This window comes from Bombus pyrosoma, linkage group LG15 (assembly GCF_014825855.1).
Source record: "Bombus pyrosoma isolate SC7728 linkage group LG15, ASM1482585v1, whole genome shotgun sequence".
NCBI classification, from domain to species: domain Eukaryota; kingdom Metazoa; phylum Arthropoda; class Insecta; order Hymenoptera; family Apidae; genus Bombus; species Bombus pyrosoma.
In genome coordinates this window covers 8887826-8908295 of record NC_057784.1, presented here as the reverse complement: position 1 = coordinate 8908295, position 20470 = coordinate 8887826, and the positions used below count along the sequence as shown (strand labels likewise).

The 20470-nt window shown below is 31.6% G+C and overlaps 3 protein-coding genes across 7 annotated transcripts; 1 reads left to right on the top strand and 2 right to left on the bottom strand.

Moving 5' to 3' along the window:
* Positions 1–1834: 1834 nt before the first annotated feature.
* Positions 1835–2723, bottom strand: LOC122575657 (H/ACA ribonucleoprotein complex subunit 2-like protein). The gene is made up of 3 exons (XM_043744952.1): positions 2395–2723; positions 2243–2315; positions 1835–2143 (listed from the first exon to the last, which is right to left on the bottom strand). The coding sequence occupies exons 1-3, from the start codon at positions 2561–2563 to the stop codon at positions 1912–1914; spliced, it is 474 nt and encodes a 157-aa protein (XP_043600887.1). The 5' UTR covers positions 2564–2723; the 3' UTR covers positions 1835–1911.
* Positions 2724–2839: 116 nt separating this feature from the next.
* On the top strand, positions 2840–4471 carry LOC122575650 (RING finger protein 37). The gene is made up of 2 exons (XM_043744939.1): positions 2840–3461; positions 3539–4471. Exons 1-2 carry the CDS (start codon positions 2842–2844, stop codon positions 4404–4406), a joined length of 1488 nt encoding a protein of 495 aa, XP_043600874.1. The 5' UTR covers positions 2840–2841; the 3' UTR covers positions 4407–4471.
* Positions 4472–5419: 948 nt separating this feature from the next.
* LOC122575644 (vacuolar protein sorting-associated protein 13B) lies at positions 5420–20373 on the bottom strand. 5 transcript variants are annotated; one of them, XR_006319493.1, is made up of 33 exons: positions 20052–20372; positions 19445–19737; positions 19191–19368; positions 19036–19114; positions 18784–18959; positions 18607–18710; positions 18277–18526; positions 18008–18195; positions 17723–17932; positions 17507–17645; positions 17319–17436; positions 17077–17219; positions 16837–17009; positions 16572–16748; positions 16177–16465; positions 15940–16102; positions 15496–15880; positions 15233–15368; positions 14990–15157; positions 14690–14913; positions 14382–14601; positions 14115–14319; positions 13867–14044; positions 11690–13810; positions 11514–11609; positions 7838–11405; positions 7354–7758; positions 7092–7268; positions 6858–7028; positions 6595–6788; positions 6185–6523; positions 5757–6111; positions 5420–5680 (listed from the first exon to the last, which is right to left on the bottom strand). XR_006319493.1 is itself a non-coding variant. In XM_043744922.1 (33 exons), the coding sequence occupies exons 2-33, from the start codon at positions 19529–19531 to the stop codon at positions 5646–5648; spliced, it is 11256 nt and encodes a 3751-aa protein (XP_043600857.1). In that variant the 5' UTR covers positions 19532–19737; positions 20052–20373; the 3' UTR covers positions 5420–5645. The 5 variants fall into 5 exon arrangements, 4 of the variants coding, with proteins under 4 accessions (XP_043600857.1, XP_043600854.1, XP_043600856.1 ...); XM_043744922.1 differs by having other exon boundaries at positions 5952–6111; positions 20052–20373; XM_043744919.1 differs by having other exon boundaries at positions 5420–6111; positions 19445–19601; positions 19648–19737.
* Positions 20374–20470: the final 97 nt, after the last annotated feature.

Sequence of the window (20470 nt, the reverse complement as noted above, 5' to 3'; positions counted from 1 at the left end):
AAACTTCCAAGGAATGGTGGGGATAGTAATGATCAGTTAATAAGGCAGAATTCCTGCCAATTAACAAGACAGTACTGTATCTAAATGAACATTTATGTAACCACGCGTGACAATGAGGGTTCTTTGACTGGTTATTCGAATTAAACAATTTCAATCTACATATTTGAAAGAAGTTGAGAAAGAAGTAAAATTAAACATATATACAGTTACAAAATGTATAACTGCCTGATCTGAGAGAAATTAACGGAAACAATGTACACGCAAAGAGAATATATCTGTTCCGGCGAGGCGAGGGTGAGAATAGCGTCCCATTTGTACGCTATGTCAATTTTAATGTCAATGTTATCCTTCGTCGCTCCTAAGTGTATATTTTGTACTGAAATCAGTAATCGTAGGAATAAGGAATACAGTTACATGTAGAGCGATAGGGGATCAGGAAATTATAATTTTCAAATGCATTTTAGCCAGAATTCTCCTTAAATTTCTATTAAATGTTTTTTCATGCGTACAAGGCATTTGCGGGCATTTAAAACTCTAAATGTGACAATTGTAAATGTGCAGTTTAACGTAAACTTAATTTACGTTGATGAACAAGGATTATTTTCTACTGTCATTTTCTTCAAAGTAAAAATTTCTCAATTTCTCAAAGTATTTACATATTCGTTTCGTTTTTCTTATTTTTAATTTTCAACTTACCACGCTCGCAAAGCCTTCGATCCTACGCCGAGGAAGATTATTGTGATTGCGACCTCTGTTTTGAATCTTACAGTAGTGTCTGGTTAACTGGCTACAGCTATCCCCACCAGTTCTTAGAAATGACACCGTGGAGTGTCTCTATATAGTACATAGTTAAAATAAATGTATCAGGCCAATTAACAAAGCATTACTGTAATCGATTCGTCGGAATCGTCAGTATTTGGTCGAATTAAGAATTTAAGCTTAGATATCGATTAAGAAATCATAAAGTAATTTTGAACATCAAACGTATAAATTTTTTCAAAACATACAAGTCAAATCTTATGACTAATTATTAATATTTCTATATTGAAATCAATTCGCCCCAGCACGATTTACGTTTCAAATTTGTAACTATTTCGTATACTTAACTTTTCTATTGCTTTGATTATATCTTACGATTAATGAGTTATTTTCAATCTTCATATTCATAAACATATTTTCAAATTTAAACACTTTCAATATTTGAACATGTCAGGATTTAACAAATATATGATGGACGGCAAGTGGATAGTGCTATCGAACTTTGACAAACATCAAGTTTTGTAATTACCTTTAAATATTATGTTAAATGATATTTTGAGGATCACAGATCGACGAACGAAAGAAGTAAAGCGATTGTTCGAAGGCCTCAGTTGACAATCCATATTGATTTTCGGATATCTTGATGAGCATTAATCGAAATAATGACATCTATGGCAGATTTAATTTTACTCGTCTAAGATAAAAGCAAAGCTGTATATACATATATATCCATACCGCTTCGAGAAATATGATTTTTATCTTAAGCTAAATTTTAATATTCTATTTTCAAAAATGCACAGGCGATAAATAAATTTAATTTTTAACTAAAATTGGGATTTTTTAGAACTATATTTCAAACAATTATATACCCTTTTTATTGAAGGACAAAAATGTAACGTCTAGTCTCCAAATTAAAAAATGTTACATTAAATTAAAAAAGTTTTATTTCTATTTCTTTTTTAGATCCTTTTATTCTATAGTGATTTGTGTTAAAAAACTTGCCATCTATATAACAAATAGGTTATATCATAATAATGAAAGGTATTTGTATAAAAAATTGCAGTCCCTGATGCAATACTGTTCTCTCTCTTAAGGATACATGGATCTATTCTATTTACAAAGTGATTAAAATACAAATGGTTAGATATATATCTATAGCGGTGTTGATAATGTTATCATCGCAGTTTTAATTTCATCATAAAGTTCTTTATATTCTTCGTGTTCTTTAATAAGTACCATAAGACTGCCTCTTTTCACACCCATAGCAGCACCAATGTCCTGTCTCGAAGGTGTGTAGCAGTATGGAATATTTTTGTCTTCGCATACAATTGGTAAGTGACACATGATTTCTATTGGAAATACATCTCCAGCAAAGACTACCAATCTAATAAAAATACACAAATACTTTCAAATAAACAGTCTTTTGATTATTAAAATTATCAGAAAATCTAATTACAGTTATAAATAAAAATTTATTTCTTACCCTTGTTCTCCTTTGCGAAGATGCTTCTGAACATCCTTCAAACCATTTCGAAGATAAGATTTATGCTTTGCAGCTGAAATAGTTATATTACAAATCATAAATATACATGCTTCACAAAAATGTTTTACTATTCAACTGTTTTATAAAAATACCTTTTTTAATACACTTATAAATTTTTTTGGTTAATTTTTTTGGGGCCATGGGTTTGGCTATAAGGCTTGTGTATTTTAATTTTTCTTCGTATTTAATTTCTGTATTATCACCAGTCTCTGTTTCTCTCACACTATCGTCAATTTCCTGTTTTATTATTATTTGCTCCATTTTTTACAATAATAATAACGATTTCCCGTTAGAAAGTTTACTATATCTTGTTCACGTGCTCTTACACTCACTTAGAGGTTAGAGACTAAACTTCGATACTTACAGACCACCCTTCGATACTTACAGACAAACCTTCGGTACTAACAGGCTAACCTAACCATAAAGTACATTGTGACAACAGTAGAGGTTACGCTGTTTTCGAAACAGAAATGAAATTTGTCTTGTGTTAATAGAAAATCTTTAAAGCATGTTGTTATATGTATTTTTAAAGTATAAGAATGCTTTTCAACTTCTGTGATCCTCGTTTAAGACCAGAAATTCAATGCAGTACTGTTAGCACAGAAGGATATGAAGTTACCAATTTAATAACTGGTACTGATAAAGGATTTTTAGCATATGCTTGTATCAAGCCTCCTATAAATATCGACGTTACTTTTATATGTAACATATGTATTAATCACATTTTAATTTGGCCACAAGTTGGCTCTCAAAAGTCATCAGGCTTTCAATTATATGCTAAGACTAGTAACGATGCCAGTGTACCATACAGTTTACTAGGCACTGGATTTTTAGACACCACACACACTGGATTATTGTTTTGTCCAAGTAAACATGAATCAATTCCAGCACCAGCAAATTTTTTGAAATGTTTTACAAAATCCTCCCTGCAATACTTAACAACGTGCATAAATAGTTTAAGAATTTGTATATGTAAAACAAAGAATTCAGTACCTGCATTAGGTAAGATAGAAGTATGGGGAACAGTGTCACCACGTTGTGGTAAAGATACTGTAGCCAGTATTTCTACTTTATGGTTCAAACAATCTTGCTTAGCTGAATCTATGGGAAGGTCTGAAAATGCTGAATATAAAACACCTGTTACTAATACAGATAATAAGTAAATGTGAAATTATTTGTTAGTATATATAAAGTATGTTATTTATTAACTTTATATATCTATTGTACTTGTTTCAGGGAAATATTGGAAACAAATCTACAAGTTCCAGAAAGTTTTTTAGATGCCATTACTTACGAAATCATGACACAGCCAATTCTCTTACCAAGCGGAAAAATAATTGACCAAACTACATTACTGAAACACGAGGAAACTGAAGCAATATGGGGAAGAAGATTAACTGATCCTTTTACTGGTTTACCATTTAGTGAAAATCGTAAACCTGTTATAGCAAGTGCTTTAAAAATAAGGATAGACAGATTTTTGCTTGAAAATTGCAATAATGAAGAAATAAAAAAATTACCGAGAGTGTTAGGTCGTGCATTGCCCTCTGATGGGAATGTAACAGATAAAACGGTAACAGAAGTTCCTAATTATTTGTTAAAAAGAAATATAATTCAAGCTCCAAGCAATATTAAGCCAAAGTTTCATTGTTCTATAGTAAGTTCTGTAAAAGCAGAGAAAAAACTTTGTCATAAATTGCCAGTTGTTATAATGTCCCAGAAACGAACTGTTTCTGCTTTAACCAAACCAGCAAAGAAAAGAGTGACTGCCAATTCTTATACCTCAACTATACCTCTGTCTAAAAGCACAGAAGGGGAACAAAAAAATAATTGTATTGATATAGCAGATCTAACTGCTGGTAATGAAACAGATTTTGATATTAATATAGCAGTACCTAATTTAAAACGTTTTAATAACATTCCAAAAAAGAATGAGACAAATTCGAAATTAATTATGTGTTCCTGTTGCCCTAATGGCATTTTTTATCAGCTTCCATGTAAGCATGTTCTATGTAGAAATGTCTTAATATCGATTGAAAATAACCAATGTACATTCTGTAGCATGCCTTATAAAAATAATGAAATAGAACGGATTTATGAATGAATTGTGTAATAGACTTATTATTATTAACGTAATGCATTTTATTGAAATAAATTAACTTGTTGGAATATATTGTGCACAATTAATATAACATGTAAATAATATATAATGATTACTTTTAATAAATATATAAGATATAAAATAGCTTATTGCATCCTGTAAACTTCAGTTCGAAACCTTCTTTGTACAATATTATTCCGCTTTCCTACATAATTAATGAATTACATGCAATTAATACAAAATGCCATATTTTGAATATAGTCCTCTCTGGTGGTACTAATAAGTAAAATCTTTAACTGATAGATGGCGTTATTATGTTCAAACTACAGCACTGTCAGTTTGTACCAATTTTAACAGTTATTAATTACATGTAATTACGTAGGAAATCAGAATAATATTATACAGATAAAATTTTCGAGAATTAAAGCTTTGATTCAATTTTTGAACAGTTCAAAAATTCATCTTATAGATGGAAAAATTTTATTTTTTTAATTTCGTGATAGAGATTAGTTTCATAATTTTATCGCTAGATGTTTCATTGTCCACCGATTGATAGATTTTTTAAACTTGTTTAAACCAGGGAGAATATTTACATAAAACTAATCTGAATTAATTCCTTACGCCCTAAACTTTCATTTGAATTCTCGAAAGTTAAAAAATTTTATTTAGGAAGCAAAAATTTGGATTTTTAAAGTTTTCTCGATTAAACATAAGTACGGACATACAAAAATTTGGATAGGGCTTCAAATTTTGTATGTATATATGTTTGTTTATATATGGTTCTTAAGGTCGTTAAATTTGTTTTTTCACGCTCTACAAGGATATCGACAAATAAATATATATATGATTTTATTGAAAAAGATACTGATGCTCTTGAAATTCCATTAAAAAAAAAAAAATGATTATAAAAAAACCTATTTCCACTGTTGCGTGTGATACTTAAAATACTTTGTTCTAAGAAGCTTTTTACACCACAATAAATAAGGCAGATATTTAGATGATCTCATTTAGCTGGATTAATCTGTATATTAATGAAAATGTATTCACCATACTTAAATTTGCACACATACTTTCATGATTTTTTTACGTACGGTATGTACATTATATACGTTATTTAATAAACAAAGTCTGTGGAGAATTTTTCATGATACAAATTTTCATATAAAAATTGAAAAAGCATTTCTTATGTAAGAATATTTCTTGTGCATATTCTTTTTCTGTGCAACACATTATAGGATATTTTTATGAAATAAAATTCATGAATTTAAGTCCATTATCTAGAATAAGATTAAAAATGTTACCAGAGATATGTACATATAGATATCGCATAATTCGGATTTGTTTCGGACATACATTTTTCAAAAAATTTCTAAATCGAAGGCGTAATACTATTTTATCACTTTTCATGTTTTATAAGCGTCAATCACTGTTTCTACTTCTGAGTAAAGAAAATACTCTAAAATACTCTATTTATTCATTATAACACTGTAAATCCGCTACCTTGACTCTGTCGTTTAGCAATGTTAAACAATGATAATAGATAGTTACGTGAGTCCGGAGAAACGTAAAATGTAAGTGTACGATCAGAATTGGGAGTGGTATTCTCAAAAATATCGGACTGTACATCGCTATTTGTAGAAACGCTAGCTAAACCAGTACTACTGGTTCGTACATATTCCGCCACTCGTGCTCGCATTTCTCGATCCATCTATAAGAAAAATTTTAAATATAAATGTTATACCTAATTATGTAATAGAAAAATATATATATACCTATCATACCTCGTATGGCGCTGGAGATATAGATCTATTAGTTTGCGTTGTCTCAGGAGAGCAATACAAACATATTGTTGATTCCAAATGATGATCAGCACTCGTTAGATCTTTCAATAAATATATCCGTTCTACGTTATCTTCAGTTGTATTAACTAATAATAACGCATGCCGTGTTAGAACTAACGTTATAGCACGACTACTGCCTTGTTGAATTACGTAATCTGCATTAGTAACATGCAGGATATTCCCGTGATTATTTTCAAGTAAGGGTAACAACCACCAGGCATATCTAATAATTGCATTATTATTTCCGGACGTGTATTGGACTACTGGTCGTTGTCGAGGCTGTAAAGATGTATTTATTATCAATTAATTTCATTAATAACGTCTGAAATAAATTCCGTGAAATTATTCACCGAAGGCAAAGAATTCCAGCCAGCTCCTTGAAGTAATCCTTGTCCTGTCAATGCAACTAGTTCTGCAGCCCCACTTAAAGGTTTCGTAACTACTCCAACTAGTCCAAGTCCAACGCCAGTCACGATACTTTTGGTTGTTATTTCTCCTGACCAAACTTGTTGCAAAGGATGATGTGCCAAACCCGCAACTGCGGCTAAAAATTAAATAAGAAATTAAACAACATGAAGTACTGAATCAAAAAGAAATATAGCTATATATATACCAAGAAGACTCATTCCAAGTCCTGTCAAGCCTTGGTATAGTCCTTGTGCCATTCCTTGAGGTCGCATTCTTCTAGATTCTTCTTGCCGCTGAAGATGTTCCTCATCGAGTGTTAAACGATCCAAATTTCGTGCTACGCTAGATGCTAGTTTCGTTACAGAGTTTAACGTACCTGTGTAATATAAGATTATAAGTAAATTTTGTAGTTATGATAGATGTTTGTATTCATTAATACCTGCTGTAACATGTCTCATCAAACTGGCAGAACCATGCGTTATTCCAACGATAAAACCCCATGGTCCTTGCAACAGACCTTGGAATGGAAGAGAAATAAAATCTCTAAGTCCTGAACCAAGAGCTTGTGCTAAGCTGCCAGGAGAACCTAATATTTCTAATGATCCTACTACCCAACCTAAGGCACAAATATTTTAATGTAGTATAATATAAATTAAAAAGTAATATAATATTAAGAAATTTGAATAATATTGCTCACATACCTGCTCCGAATATAGCACCAGATAAGTAATGCATTGTGAGAGCATTGCCAAGTCTATAAGGTGTAGTTAAAATATTTTTCTTTTCAAAAGTACCAAAATATAAAGGAGAATGGTCTAAAGCCACGTATAAACGTACAGAGGTATGAACACTTAATAAGATAGATACCGGATCTATCTTTAAATTTTGTAATCTTAATGGGGCGCTTAATATTCTAGCATAAACCATTATGTAATCAGGAATGTATACTCCAATAGTTGAAACTAGTGTTCTTGTCTTTTTCATGTCATCTGGTAGCAAAAATCGAGGTGGTGCCATCGAAGTTGCATAATTTAATAATTGTGTTATGTATGTATCTTCAATGTAAGCACTGATTGGTGCAATTTTTATATGAAGATCTTTTGATGCTGAAAACATTATTAAGAAAAAATTAATATTTGTAGAACAAAAAAGAGTTTATTAAACACATTTAAAAATATTAAATACCTTTTAATTGCCCTTGATTTTCTAATATATAATCAATCGCAATCAACGAATTTTCTCTTATCTGTTCTATCTTATTCATTAAACAACTGCTTGTATAAAATGTTGTTTCTTTCATCATAAGCGGACTTTGACTGATTAGTACTACTGGAAAATCGAAACCCCCTTGATCAAATAGCTGATTATCTAATTGTAGATCTCCTATGAAAGCACGTAAATTTACAATTTTAGATCTTGCATTAATAGCGACTATAACATCGGTCATAGACAAGCTGGCCACTTCAATCTTTTGAGCATTTTCATTCATATCATGCATGATGATAATGGTAACTCCTCGGAGACAAATGGTCACAGACCCTTCTTTAGGATTATTCTCCTCAGTATCCTTTGTATCATCATTTACGCTAGCTTTTACATTTTCTATATCAGTTATTAACTGTCTTAAATTTAGCTGTGAAGAAGTTTTAGTTTCTGTAGCTATAGTTTCGTCTTGTGCCGAGAAAAAGGTTGTTACCGAAGTCGAGCTCTCAGAACTTTGTACATTTATGACTGGCTGATCATCTGGATCAGAAGTAAATTTATCATGCATCGTCACCATATCTTTCATTTCGCTTTCTTTTCGTAAAAGCCGACTTCTGATGTCCCTTGCAGACACTTCCACTTGAGATATTGGAACAATATTAATATAGGTAGTGTAACAACGATTCTGCATGATTAACTTTACATCTCCATAAGATGGTAGTCGTACATACTGATCCACTGGTGCACTTGATATGGCGGATAAATTTATACCTCTTGACCATCGCAATTCTTTATTTCTGATAGCCTGGTCATTATAATTGTTTGTTACAGCAGAAAACAGAAGTATATTCGATACATTAGTAACTGGTGCATCAGGCAGTCTGTTACTTATAGATGGAATGGAATAATGACTTGTTGCATTGCTTTCTATTTCACAAATCCATGTAAAATGCAATGCATCTGGTATTATCCCTTCTGCTGTTTCATTAGCTTGACCCAATAGAACTTTAAAAGCACAGGTGTTCTCAATCAATAATTGAGGATGATAATCCATATGAATCATTATGTACATTGTACCCCTATCTTCCTGTATTGTAATGACTATCGGCATAGTGCTAGAGCCATTTGGTATAGCAACGCATTTACGACTCATACCCTGGTCAACTCGAATTGGACAAGACCATTTGTGCCCTACGCTCAAAGATATATATAGTACAAGAGGTTCTACAATGTCTTCCATGTATAATGTATACCATTGCGTAATCGGAATACCTTGTTTTTGATCTTCGGATGGTGAAATATTAAGGCTATAAGGAGTAAGATCATTGGGCAATTCAAGTCTGGTTGCATCTTCGTGTACCGCCAATGTTGCTATGCATAACTCTTGAGATGTTAAATTACTAATAACGTGGCTACTCATTATACGTACAAGACGCATATCTTCGTGCATACTTGAATTAATGCTCATGAGTGAGACACTTGAACCACAGTCAACACATGATTTAATGTTTCCTGTGGCAGGGATGAGTCCACCAATTCGAGGCATATAGAAACTTTGACTCCAATCAGGTCGATCTAGCTGTAATGCTTGGGATGTGTAGAACGTATCACCGATACCGACGCACAAGTGAAATGTGCCTTCCAATTTTGGTGGTGTTACGATTCCATAGTGAGGAATCTGGCAAAGTTCGATGTCCTCTGATACAAGAGATAAATGACAGCCCATGGAATTTAACATAAAACACCAAGGCTGCAATTCTAATAATAAAGTACTCGAAACTAATCCAGCATCTTGGTATTTCACTTGTACATGTGTTTGTGGTTGTTCAGCGGATATCCATTCCTCAAACTCATCTCCTTGGAAGGGCCATTCCGTTTTATCTTCCTGATTCTCAAGATCTTGCAAGATGCTATCGATATCTTCGACTTCCGGTCTTCTAAAGAATTTCCTTTGATCTACAGAACTGTACGATAATGGCACATACGGATTAGATGTAGAAACTCCGGTTTCTAGTTGAAATGTTAGTTGGTGGAAATGTTCAAACGTTCCAGGACAGTATAGTTGCTGTCTTTCACCCCGACCATTTACCATTGTGCATAAAGATATTTTCAACGAAGGCGTATCCATTTGTACCCTAGCTGGCACTGGTAAATGCGAACGAATCATGTAAAGTGGGCTAAGTACAGCTAGTACCTTGGTCTTATCTTGAATTATTTGCGTTATTATCCGCACCCAAATGCTTAAAAATTGGCCACGTTCTTGTAATGGAACTTTAACAAGCCATGGTTGCCCCCACTTGGCATTTGGTTGAAGGGGAATATCTCCTGTCCAAGATAAATTTGGAACATTGGTAAATCGTAGACGTATTGCCATTTTCTTGTTACCATCGAGTATAACTGACGGTGGTCGAGTTTTACCAGAAACGGAATAAATATCTTTTAATACAGTCACCTTTGATCCTACATCAGCTTCGTACTTGACTAATCTCATTTCGAAATTGTCTATTAACTGATTTGAAATTACAAGTTGACCAGAAAATGTTATAAGCTTTTGTGTAGCTGAAAGTGACGTAACGCTTACGAATGCTGACGCTTTTGTAACAGAATTATTGAATTCGACGGCTTGAATTCCATCTACACCAACAGAAAATGATTTGCTCCATAACCAAATATTTTCTTCTATTGCTATTCGTAAAATTTTGTTGCCAATATTTCTCCATGAGTAAAAGATACATTGCCTACTTTCCAATAATATGTTGTCTCCTGTACCACTTTGACCAAAGAGGATAGGCACATTGCTATCGTTAGCTATTACATAGCGTGTGAATAGAATAGTGGTTTTATTTTCTTCTTCTAAGGATGCATACCATAAATGCATCGAAACCACAAGTGTATGAGCTATCGTTGGACTCAACTTTAACGCAAATGGACTGCATGTGAAGGATACATCCGTTTTGTCAGATAGCGATAATTGCAATCTTGCTTCTAGAGGATCTAGTATTTCTTGCATGGTTAAATGACTATAATCTAGTATATGTACTCCAAATATTCCGCTAATATCAATGAGCACTGAGCCGTCAATCCATCTATTAAGTACGAGTATAGCTCCTTTATGTTCAAAGGTCATAAAACATTGCGTTTCGGGCACTGTACCTTTTAAAGTATAATTCTTCAAAGGTGGTTGTAAATTGTTATACGTAATTGTACTAACGTGATTGTACATGGATACATGAATAGTGCCAATATTAAGTGCAGCTTGTATGTTAGGTATAATTGAAGAATTGAAATATGAATCGATACGTAAACAAGCTGCAAGAATCCGGGCCGAGATTATGGTTTTGGAAAAAGGTCGATTATTGTTTGATAGTAGAACTACGCGCCATATACAAGCCACTGCCCTTGCTGGTGCTTTTTCAGGAAGCTCTAAACGATAGGAATCTGTTTCTGATAGATAGAAGTCGGCATATCGCTGATAGGACATGTGACAGTCGCTCCAATATTCAAGAGCACACAGTACTTTATCGACGTACCCACTATCAGAATCTAATGTCTAAAAATATAAAAAAATTGTTTAAAGATTAAACTAAATCCTGTCTGTTTACTCTTATACTCAAAATATTACTCTTGTGAAAAAAAAAAAATGTTTTGTTCTGCTTACTTCAAATGGAACTGGAGATATATGTATTTTAGTTAATGTTCTTGGTTGAGGATACCTCCAAGCCATTGATTGTTGGGGATAAGTGAAGAAAATAACCTGGTGAGTTAAATAATAGGTCAAAATATTAAATATCCCTTTAAAGATTTTACTGAAGAAGCAAATGATATAAAACTTACTTGATATGGGAATGGTAATTCATCTGCATTTCCATTCACAAATTGGAATGCACCTGCTTTGAGATCATCCTTATAATGTTGTTCAGTTGATAGAACAATTTGTTTCTCATTACCTCTACATGTCGAAGATGACCTTGTCAATTCATTTAATAGTAGTTGGAGATCATCGATAACATTTTTTATAATTTTTATTTGTTCTGGTCCAAAATCTAAATGGAGACTATCACTGTCTGCTTGTATTTGTATTTGAGGAATAGAATCGACATTTAACCAAGTCTCCCAAAGCAAACACACTGTAATATTACAGCACCATGGATTCAAGAGTACTTTTATGTTTCCATTAAGAATTGCAGATATGATAAAGGAGTCTACAGATGTGTTAGAATATATTCTATCAGGTCTAAGAAGAGATGAAATATTTCCGGATAACGAAGCTAAACTAGTTATTATTTCGGCGCCAGAATCGGTTTTAAGGGATACTACAACTTGTTTTGTACATATATTCATATCAGGCCAATTTAATTTTTTCAATTTCATTGTTGGAGATATTTTCACATCGTCATGTTGTTCTGGTATTGTTTCATACTCTTTTATAAAGCATGACAATATTTTACTTTTTATAATATATATCTGATTTAGCCTCGATAAAGAGAAATAAATTTTTGTAGGTCTACCTACATCTATAAAAAATTGTGGATTCTTCCCTATAGTTTTTTCGTATTTTATTGTTATAAAAGATGGGGGAATGCCTGTATCTGGATGTAAATCTCCATTTTTTGTTTCAATCATAAAAACTTTAAAATCTTTTTCAGTTGGTATTGAAATTAATTCTTGTTTGTCCTTGTCCCCAAGTGCCATTGTTACATCGAAACAAGATACTTGCACCTTTTGCGATGGATGCTGTTGTGAAAAATAAATATTCGGCTGATTGACCATTATGTAAAAAAGCGGTTGTTTCTGACTTTCACACTCATCCTCTTCAACTTCATTTATGTCTACTTCATACTCTGTGACTGCTTGATGAATATCATACAGCACGAATGTTATTTTTCCACAGTTCACCAGAAATTCAAATGGTAAAAGTATTGAAGTATCTGCAGATATTGGTTTGCCAACGATTGTGGAATTTATGCTAGATGTTTCAAAGTCTATACCGCTATCCTTGGTGACATCAACGTCTATGTCATCAGAAGATTGTTTTATCCAAGTAATTTGTTTAATACTCCCTACAGTCGAAAGAGGTTTCTGTGATGTACTGATATATGTATTTGCACTTTTATGTCGTTCGAAATCTCTCAATAATAAATTTTGTAATTCATTATTTAAGATTGAAATCAACTGAATCTGATCTAAATTTATTGTTACTTCAATATCTGTGATACAATTTACTTCAATTGCACTTCCACATACTGTAATATCTGGTTTAAATAGAACCGGCGGTGCAATGATTAAGCACAAATCGAATTTCGATAACAGCGGAAGTGTAGAGAACTGCCGCTCTAAACTACTTCCATGTCCAAGTTTATTCCATTCCAACGCAGGATTTTCGTTCATGGTATATAAATATGATTGGGACATTTTCTTATTTATAGTCATTTGATAATTCTTCCAAGTAGTTGTATGGGCACATACACTTTTTATATTAATCTGATATTGTCGATCTTCTACAGCAGAACCTGGTATACTTAAAATATTTGCTTGAGCTGCGAGTTGATATATATCTAATCTTAAAGGTGTTCTGCAAATCGGATTTTCTGCATGGGGTGTGATACGAATTCCGTCCAATTGAATCATTAATAAATCATGTTCGGGTTTGAATTTTGTTATGTTTGAAACTGGTAGCATCAGTCTAAGTCCTTTAAAGTCCAGATATATTAATGGTAACATTTCATTATCAAGACTAGTAATGCTGTTTAAGCGTGTTGTTACATTTTGTTCAGAAGTTTCCATTATATCTTTTTCAACAGATTGGTAGAGACCCGTAAAAGGTTTTATTAATTGCATATATTTACTAACTACGGTAAGCGGTAAAATTATGTCCACCATTTGTATTTTTATAACTACTTCGGAAATATAACTATTAGCAGATAAAGTTGTTTCTGTTATTATGTCTTTCTGAAACTGCAAAGAAAAATCAGATATTATCAAAATATTATTTGTTTTTAAATGTTAAATACCTTCTGACTCTTATGCCGTTTATAGGTACCCCATCGTGTGTGAACATTCCCCGATTTTGCTCTAGTGAGGGTAAAACTTAAAAAGCCGGAATCGTCACCTTTTTCTAAACTGTCTTCTCTTCCACAAAGAACCGCACCTACATACTCACCGATATCCCAAGTTGGTGAATTCAGTGGTCTATTAAAACATAGATTTTAGCATTTGTTATATAAAATTGCATGAAGTATTTTTCCATGTAATGGTGTACCTTGTATAATGAAATATAGTGGCTGTTGTAACTTTATTTTTTAGCTTAAAATAAATAGGTTGCAAGTCTAAAGAAGTAATAATATCTTCCAATTCAAGTACTAATTTTAGTGAAGATAAAGTCTCTTTCTCCGTGACGTATAATTTAATCGCAATTTTTGTTATAGTCCATTGAATCCATGCTGTCAAAACTAATTCGTCGGAGTCTACAAAATATACGATATTATATATAAAGGTACACTTAAATATACACTTATTTATAATGTACCTGGTGTACTCTCATCTTTTGAAGTTGAAAGAGTCGAGTTTGTAGTTGTATCTTCGGGATATAGTAATTGTGTTGGTGTAGATGGAGTTTGTGGTACAATAGGAAGAACTACTTGTGCTTCGGTATTTATTTGAGTACTAGCTATAACACTTTTATTATTACTAGTTGTAATTTGCAAAGCGTTTAAAATACTCGAAATGATTTTACTCGTGAAAACTACCTAAAGTAAATATTTAATTTATACAGCTGTATAACAATATGCCAATATTTTATGTCTTTCGCGAGTATCGGATAAAATGATTTTATACCTGTTCTTCAGAGATCGAAACAATAATAGGAGAATTATCAATGTGAACACAGACACCCAAAGCAGCTAAAGTATTTCCTCCAGATGGAGATGTTACGATTTTTGTTGTAAGAGCAACTGTAGCATTTACTGATACTTTTTTAATAAAGTTTTTTTGTGTCTGTTGTTGTAACATGTAACAATGGAAATCAACAAGGCTTAATGTCCATGGGAAACTTTGCAATTCTGAAATAAATCACTGTGAATGTGATCATCACTGTGAAATCAAATAGTGTTTTTTGATGTATTGTTTATTACTTACTATTCGTCCACATTGATTTCGGTAATTTAACAGGTAATTCCTGAAGGTAAGGTGCGAGTAATTCAAAATTTATATTAGATGAATGAACGAGAAGAGAAGGCAATTTTATGATCAATATCTGTAACTTATTATCGCTTTTTAATGCTTTGTCTTTGGCTTCTTCTATACCTAAATTGATTAATGAAGATTAATATTATAAAATATACAAATATCTAATTTTATAAAGCTTGTATATATATTTACCATATGCACCAATACCACTCATTGTGATTGATGGTATGTAAATAACAATATGTCCAACACATCCACTTAACACAAGACCACACCACCATGGATACATTTCTGCTAATCTGGCCAATATTCCCAAATTCTGTAAGTTCTATCATAGATTAATTCTTTCTAACTAATAAAAACATTATGCAAATAATTAATAAAAAAAGACGTTAATGTTTATTGGACGTTACTTGAAACTTCGTCATTATCAACCGAAATAATAAGCAATGTACCTGTCTTTCATTTTCGGATTTAGAATCATGTTTTTTTTGGATTTCATCATTTTGTACAGTTTTTGACTTTTCCGTGGCTATGGCGGATTTTCGTTTTTCTTTGTCTGAGGAGCTATGTACACTTTCGTGTAAACTGGGAAATGTTTTTTTCTTTGTACCAGTATCTGAAGATGCACCTTCAAACTGCTGGACTTCGGGTCGAGTGGTACATAAGGTACCTAAATTATAATACGTAACACGATATTCTAGCCATTTAAAAAGTAATGGATCAAGTGAAGCCCTGATATCTGCCATTTGAAGCGAAATCAAAGGTGGATGCGTTTGTCTTTCAATACTTTGCGGAAACTGTATTACAACCGTTAGTAATGATTTGTTTTCTACATCACTAAAATATAAAAGATATTATCAATTAACTTATAACCAGAATATTTAAAGGATACTAACCTGTAAATATTACTTTCTGGTCCTGAAAATATAAAGGCTTGCTGTGACTCATTGAGTGCAAACATTTTTACTGAACTTATATTTAATTCATTTGATATTGTAACCAAAGATGACAACTTTTTGCAATTTACGTTTTCCAGTAACAATTCTAGATATACAGGGTCTGAAATGTTTGTGATATATAAATATAATGTTTAAAAAGTTATTGATCAATTGATATAGTAGTATAGTACATACTCGTTTCTTGACAAGCATCATTGAATAAAGAGGAACAGACAAGAGGATTAGTTGTATCACCAGCGTCAAAAATTGAAGTTAAGATAGATACAGCAGCCATTAGCTTTGCCTTTGTTCCAGTAATTGTAATGCTGTCAATATGTACCGCGTATATTTCATGTATTAAATCAACTTTTTTCCAATACTGTGGATACAATAATTTCTTGATTTCGCATTCGATGGAGTAGGGCATTATTATTGATGTATGGCAATTTTTCGTCAAATAAAGTTGACTTCTGGTTCCATTTATCTAGTTGAACGCGTATTTTATTATATAATTATATATAAATAAAATAAAAGAGAAAAAAAAGAAAAGAAAAATAATCGCGCATACATTGAAATAACTTCTCCATTACCTGCAATGTAATAATCTTATGACACTGATTAAACATTTCAGTCGGAAGATCAGTCTGTTTGGATGCACAAGCTGCAAGCCTAAATGGATATAAAGGTTGAAGTATAGTTACTATCGCTTCATCACATTCAATACTCATGAAAGGATCGTCTGTAAGAGCAGGTGTTAAAGGCGTCGTCTAACAAAATAATATGAAAGGAATAAATAATAGTAACATAAAAATTATTTATTATATGTCTATGTATATTAGACCACTTACTACTTACTCGACTTTCAACTATCTTTCGTTGTCGTGGAAGTCCAGTAATAGAATGATCCGCCAATTGCAATTGAAGTGAGGCTTTAACTATTATTAATTTTGTCTCAACCATAGATACATTTTCTCTTAATGCTTCATATTCTTCCAATGTAACTGGGGGGAGTTCATCTACAAGTGGATCTGCAATTTATACATGATAATTTTTTAAACAAGTTTTTTTTTCATATAATTGTAATTGAATATATACCTGGTTTTGTAACGAGATAAGGATTGTAATCATAATTTGCAGCAGCTTGTTTTATTGTTTCAATACGATGAAAAACACCCGAACATAATCTAATAGTTAAGTCGCCTATAATATATCTCATTACTCTACGTTCGTGGAAATTACTGAAAAGGAAGTATATGTATTTATATTACATTTTTCTAAGAATGTATTTGGAGAAAGAGAGAGAGAGAGAGAGAGAGAGAGAGAGAAAACTCAGTTACCTATATTCAAAATTAGACCCAAACTCTGCCAGTTTTTCAGGTGTTATGTCATCTGGCAATTCGGTACAATGAACGTAATCCATGGAGAATGCGGGACATCGTTCTATTAACCGCTCCTCTACGCATGTTTTATAAAACTATTTATTATAAAATCTAAAATTATGAATATAGATTCAAAGTTTTATTACCTGAAGCTGTACATAGATAATAATATATTCCTTGTTTATATTCCCGTTTTCTTCCTTTATTCTCCACTGATTCATCATCAAATAATGAATCTTTTAAGTACCGAGTATTAAACTTGCCAGCTACTAAATACAAAGGTGGCTAAACAAGATAGTTTATTATATTATTCGTTGCAGTTTGAATAAAATATACTTAGAAGTTATAGTATAAAATATTACTTGTGCCCCATCGACTACTTCAAGATGACCACAACTACAACTTCCTCTTGGATATACGCGTATGCAACCCATTCCAATTTGAAAACTAGTCATTGCAATTCCTTGGAGCAATGTATCCACTACCACACCATTTAATCGTAATGTTAAAAACGATTTATATCGAAGTTTACGGGATTTATAAAACAATTGTTCTTTAACATTTTCAACTGTCTATATACGTAAGAAAAAATAAAAATTATTTACTTATATTTTATTTTCCTCTCTTATTTTATTGTAAATAAATACCTTAAAAGTTAAAGTCGCATCTTGTACATATACGCCTAAATGAATGGTATGTCCAGAATAAGCCATTTGCTGCTCTGTGGACCAGTCATTTTCCCAATCAATAGGTAACAAAGATGACACCATGTTCCAAGCCCATCCACCCCATCCTGTACTGTCTGCAGCAGTTCCACTCACATGATCTGTATCATCTATAATATTAAATACCAAAGTATGTATATAGAAATGATATCATATAGCTGTATCTTGTATGGAGTAAAATGAAACAAAACCTTGTATACTGTCCTCCCTTTCTTCTACAGAAATTAACGATTTTTCTTTACTAGATGGAAATTGCTTTGTTTGCAAAGCCATTATCAAGGCAGCTAATCTAAGTAACATTGGTACTTGTTGTTCTGTTATACTGAATTCCATTTTTTGGCAATGAAGATCTAATCGTGTAATTGAAGCTTTTCTTGCAGTATTACTATGGTAGTTTATGATTAAACGTATTATAACCGAACATCGATATAGAACAGGATCCTAAATTACAAAATAGTATATTTTTATATTCTTATCTTATTGCTCAAAATTTTCAGTCAATTGTAATAAGTAGTTAATACCTGATATATTTCTATTTTCCCAGATGCATCCATTTTATCTAAACATAATGTTAAATCTTGAATAGTAATAACTTTCCTAAGCATAACTTCATATGTGTTAACATCTAAAAGGAAACATGTGTATGTATTTAAAATATACTGCTAGAAACTCTTAGAAACATAATATGGAATATATACCCGTAAATGCTGGTTCCCATTTGTTATCAACAGTTTGCATGCTTAAAAATCTGACATTGACACTAAGAACAATATCTTCTTCCACATATTTTAGAATTAAATTATTACAATTAATTGTTATGTTATTTACAACTTTTGTTACTATGCTTTTTATGTATCCAGGGGGAGCTTCTTCCCTAGAAATTAGATAGTAACAAATAGGAATGATTATAACACAATATGTGGTTTTAGTAATAATAATAGGTTGCTTACTGCGGTATCTCTTGCCTCCTCTGTAAGGTGGTAGGATTGGTCTCCACTTTATTATCATCTTTTAATTTTAAAATGCATTCTAAAATAAAGATTAAAGTTTCACTTCTATGTATTCAGTTTTGTAACGAGTGTCAATCATGTTATCCAATACTTACCTATTGTATTAATGGTAATCACAATTGGTTCTGAAGTAATTTTTACCCAAGGAACATGAATAAGTAATTCATGTATATGACCACTAACAAAAACAAAGGGAAGATTTAGTTGTTCTTCCAAAACTTCTAGTCGTAGATCAAGGTTTTGAAATGATGCATCACCACCCCATAATGAAACCTGAAATATAAAATAAGATAATACACACATACGAAGAAAATATAGATTCATTATTATATAAAACATATATACATACCTGAGATTGTTCTGGTTTAAAATTTTTCACATACTTTTCAACATAACTGAGAATCACTGGTGTTATATATGATTCCAATTTGAACATTGTGATTGGTAACTCAATACATTCCACATACTCTTGTAGGTTTAATAAATTTATGTAAATCTAAAACTCTCTAATAATTTATTTTTTTAGTCCGTCAATTGATTAAATATGCTTACCAAATATATTGGTAGAAGAAGTAACAGGTATAATAATAAGAAAAAATTAATATTTGACCACTTATAATATTTAAAAATGTAAAAGTTTATCTGGAAATGGTAAAATTATTTAAAGATTAAAAATAAAATATGGATAATTATTAACTTTAACATAGATTCAATATATATATAGAAATATAATATAAATAGCAAAGAAAGTTTAATACAAATATTTGTCAAATCTACTAACAATACATTTTCATTCTTAAAGCAATTGAATTTTGAACATTTTTATGAGGAAAGTGAAGTAGGGTTAACAGAATCAATAGTCGCTTTGAAAAACATATTTTATTCTTCTTTCATATTAATACGGAGACGAATATTATAATATACTATTATTAAGTGTGAAGAAAATACATATTAACCTTATTAAACATCGGCAGTTGACCATGCATTAAATTCAAGTATAAAAATATATTTTAAAAATACATATCTTGCATATTTCGTAATGAAATTTTAGTTTAATAGAAAAAGAAGCAATGCCACTTTGAATGATTTACAATTGACTGTTTTTGATCGTAATTTTATTCCTTGTAGATATAGTTTTATTTATGCTGTCTGCTGTAACCTTTCTAATTTGACGTGCACTACAACTGCATGTGCACAGTAATTCTAATGCGCATGCTTATTGTTTTGAATGCGCATCTCCGAATGAAATTTTAAATTGCTTATTTATTTGTACATAATTATTTACGAAAACTTCCTGAAATTTATATTAACATAAATAAATAAAAGGAAAATATACTAAAATAAATTTTCTTATCTTTTAATATTACGTAAGTCC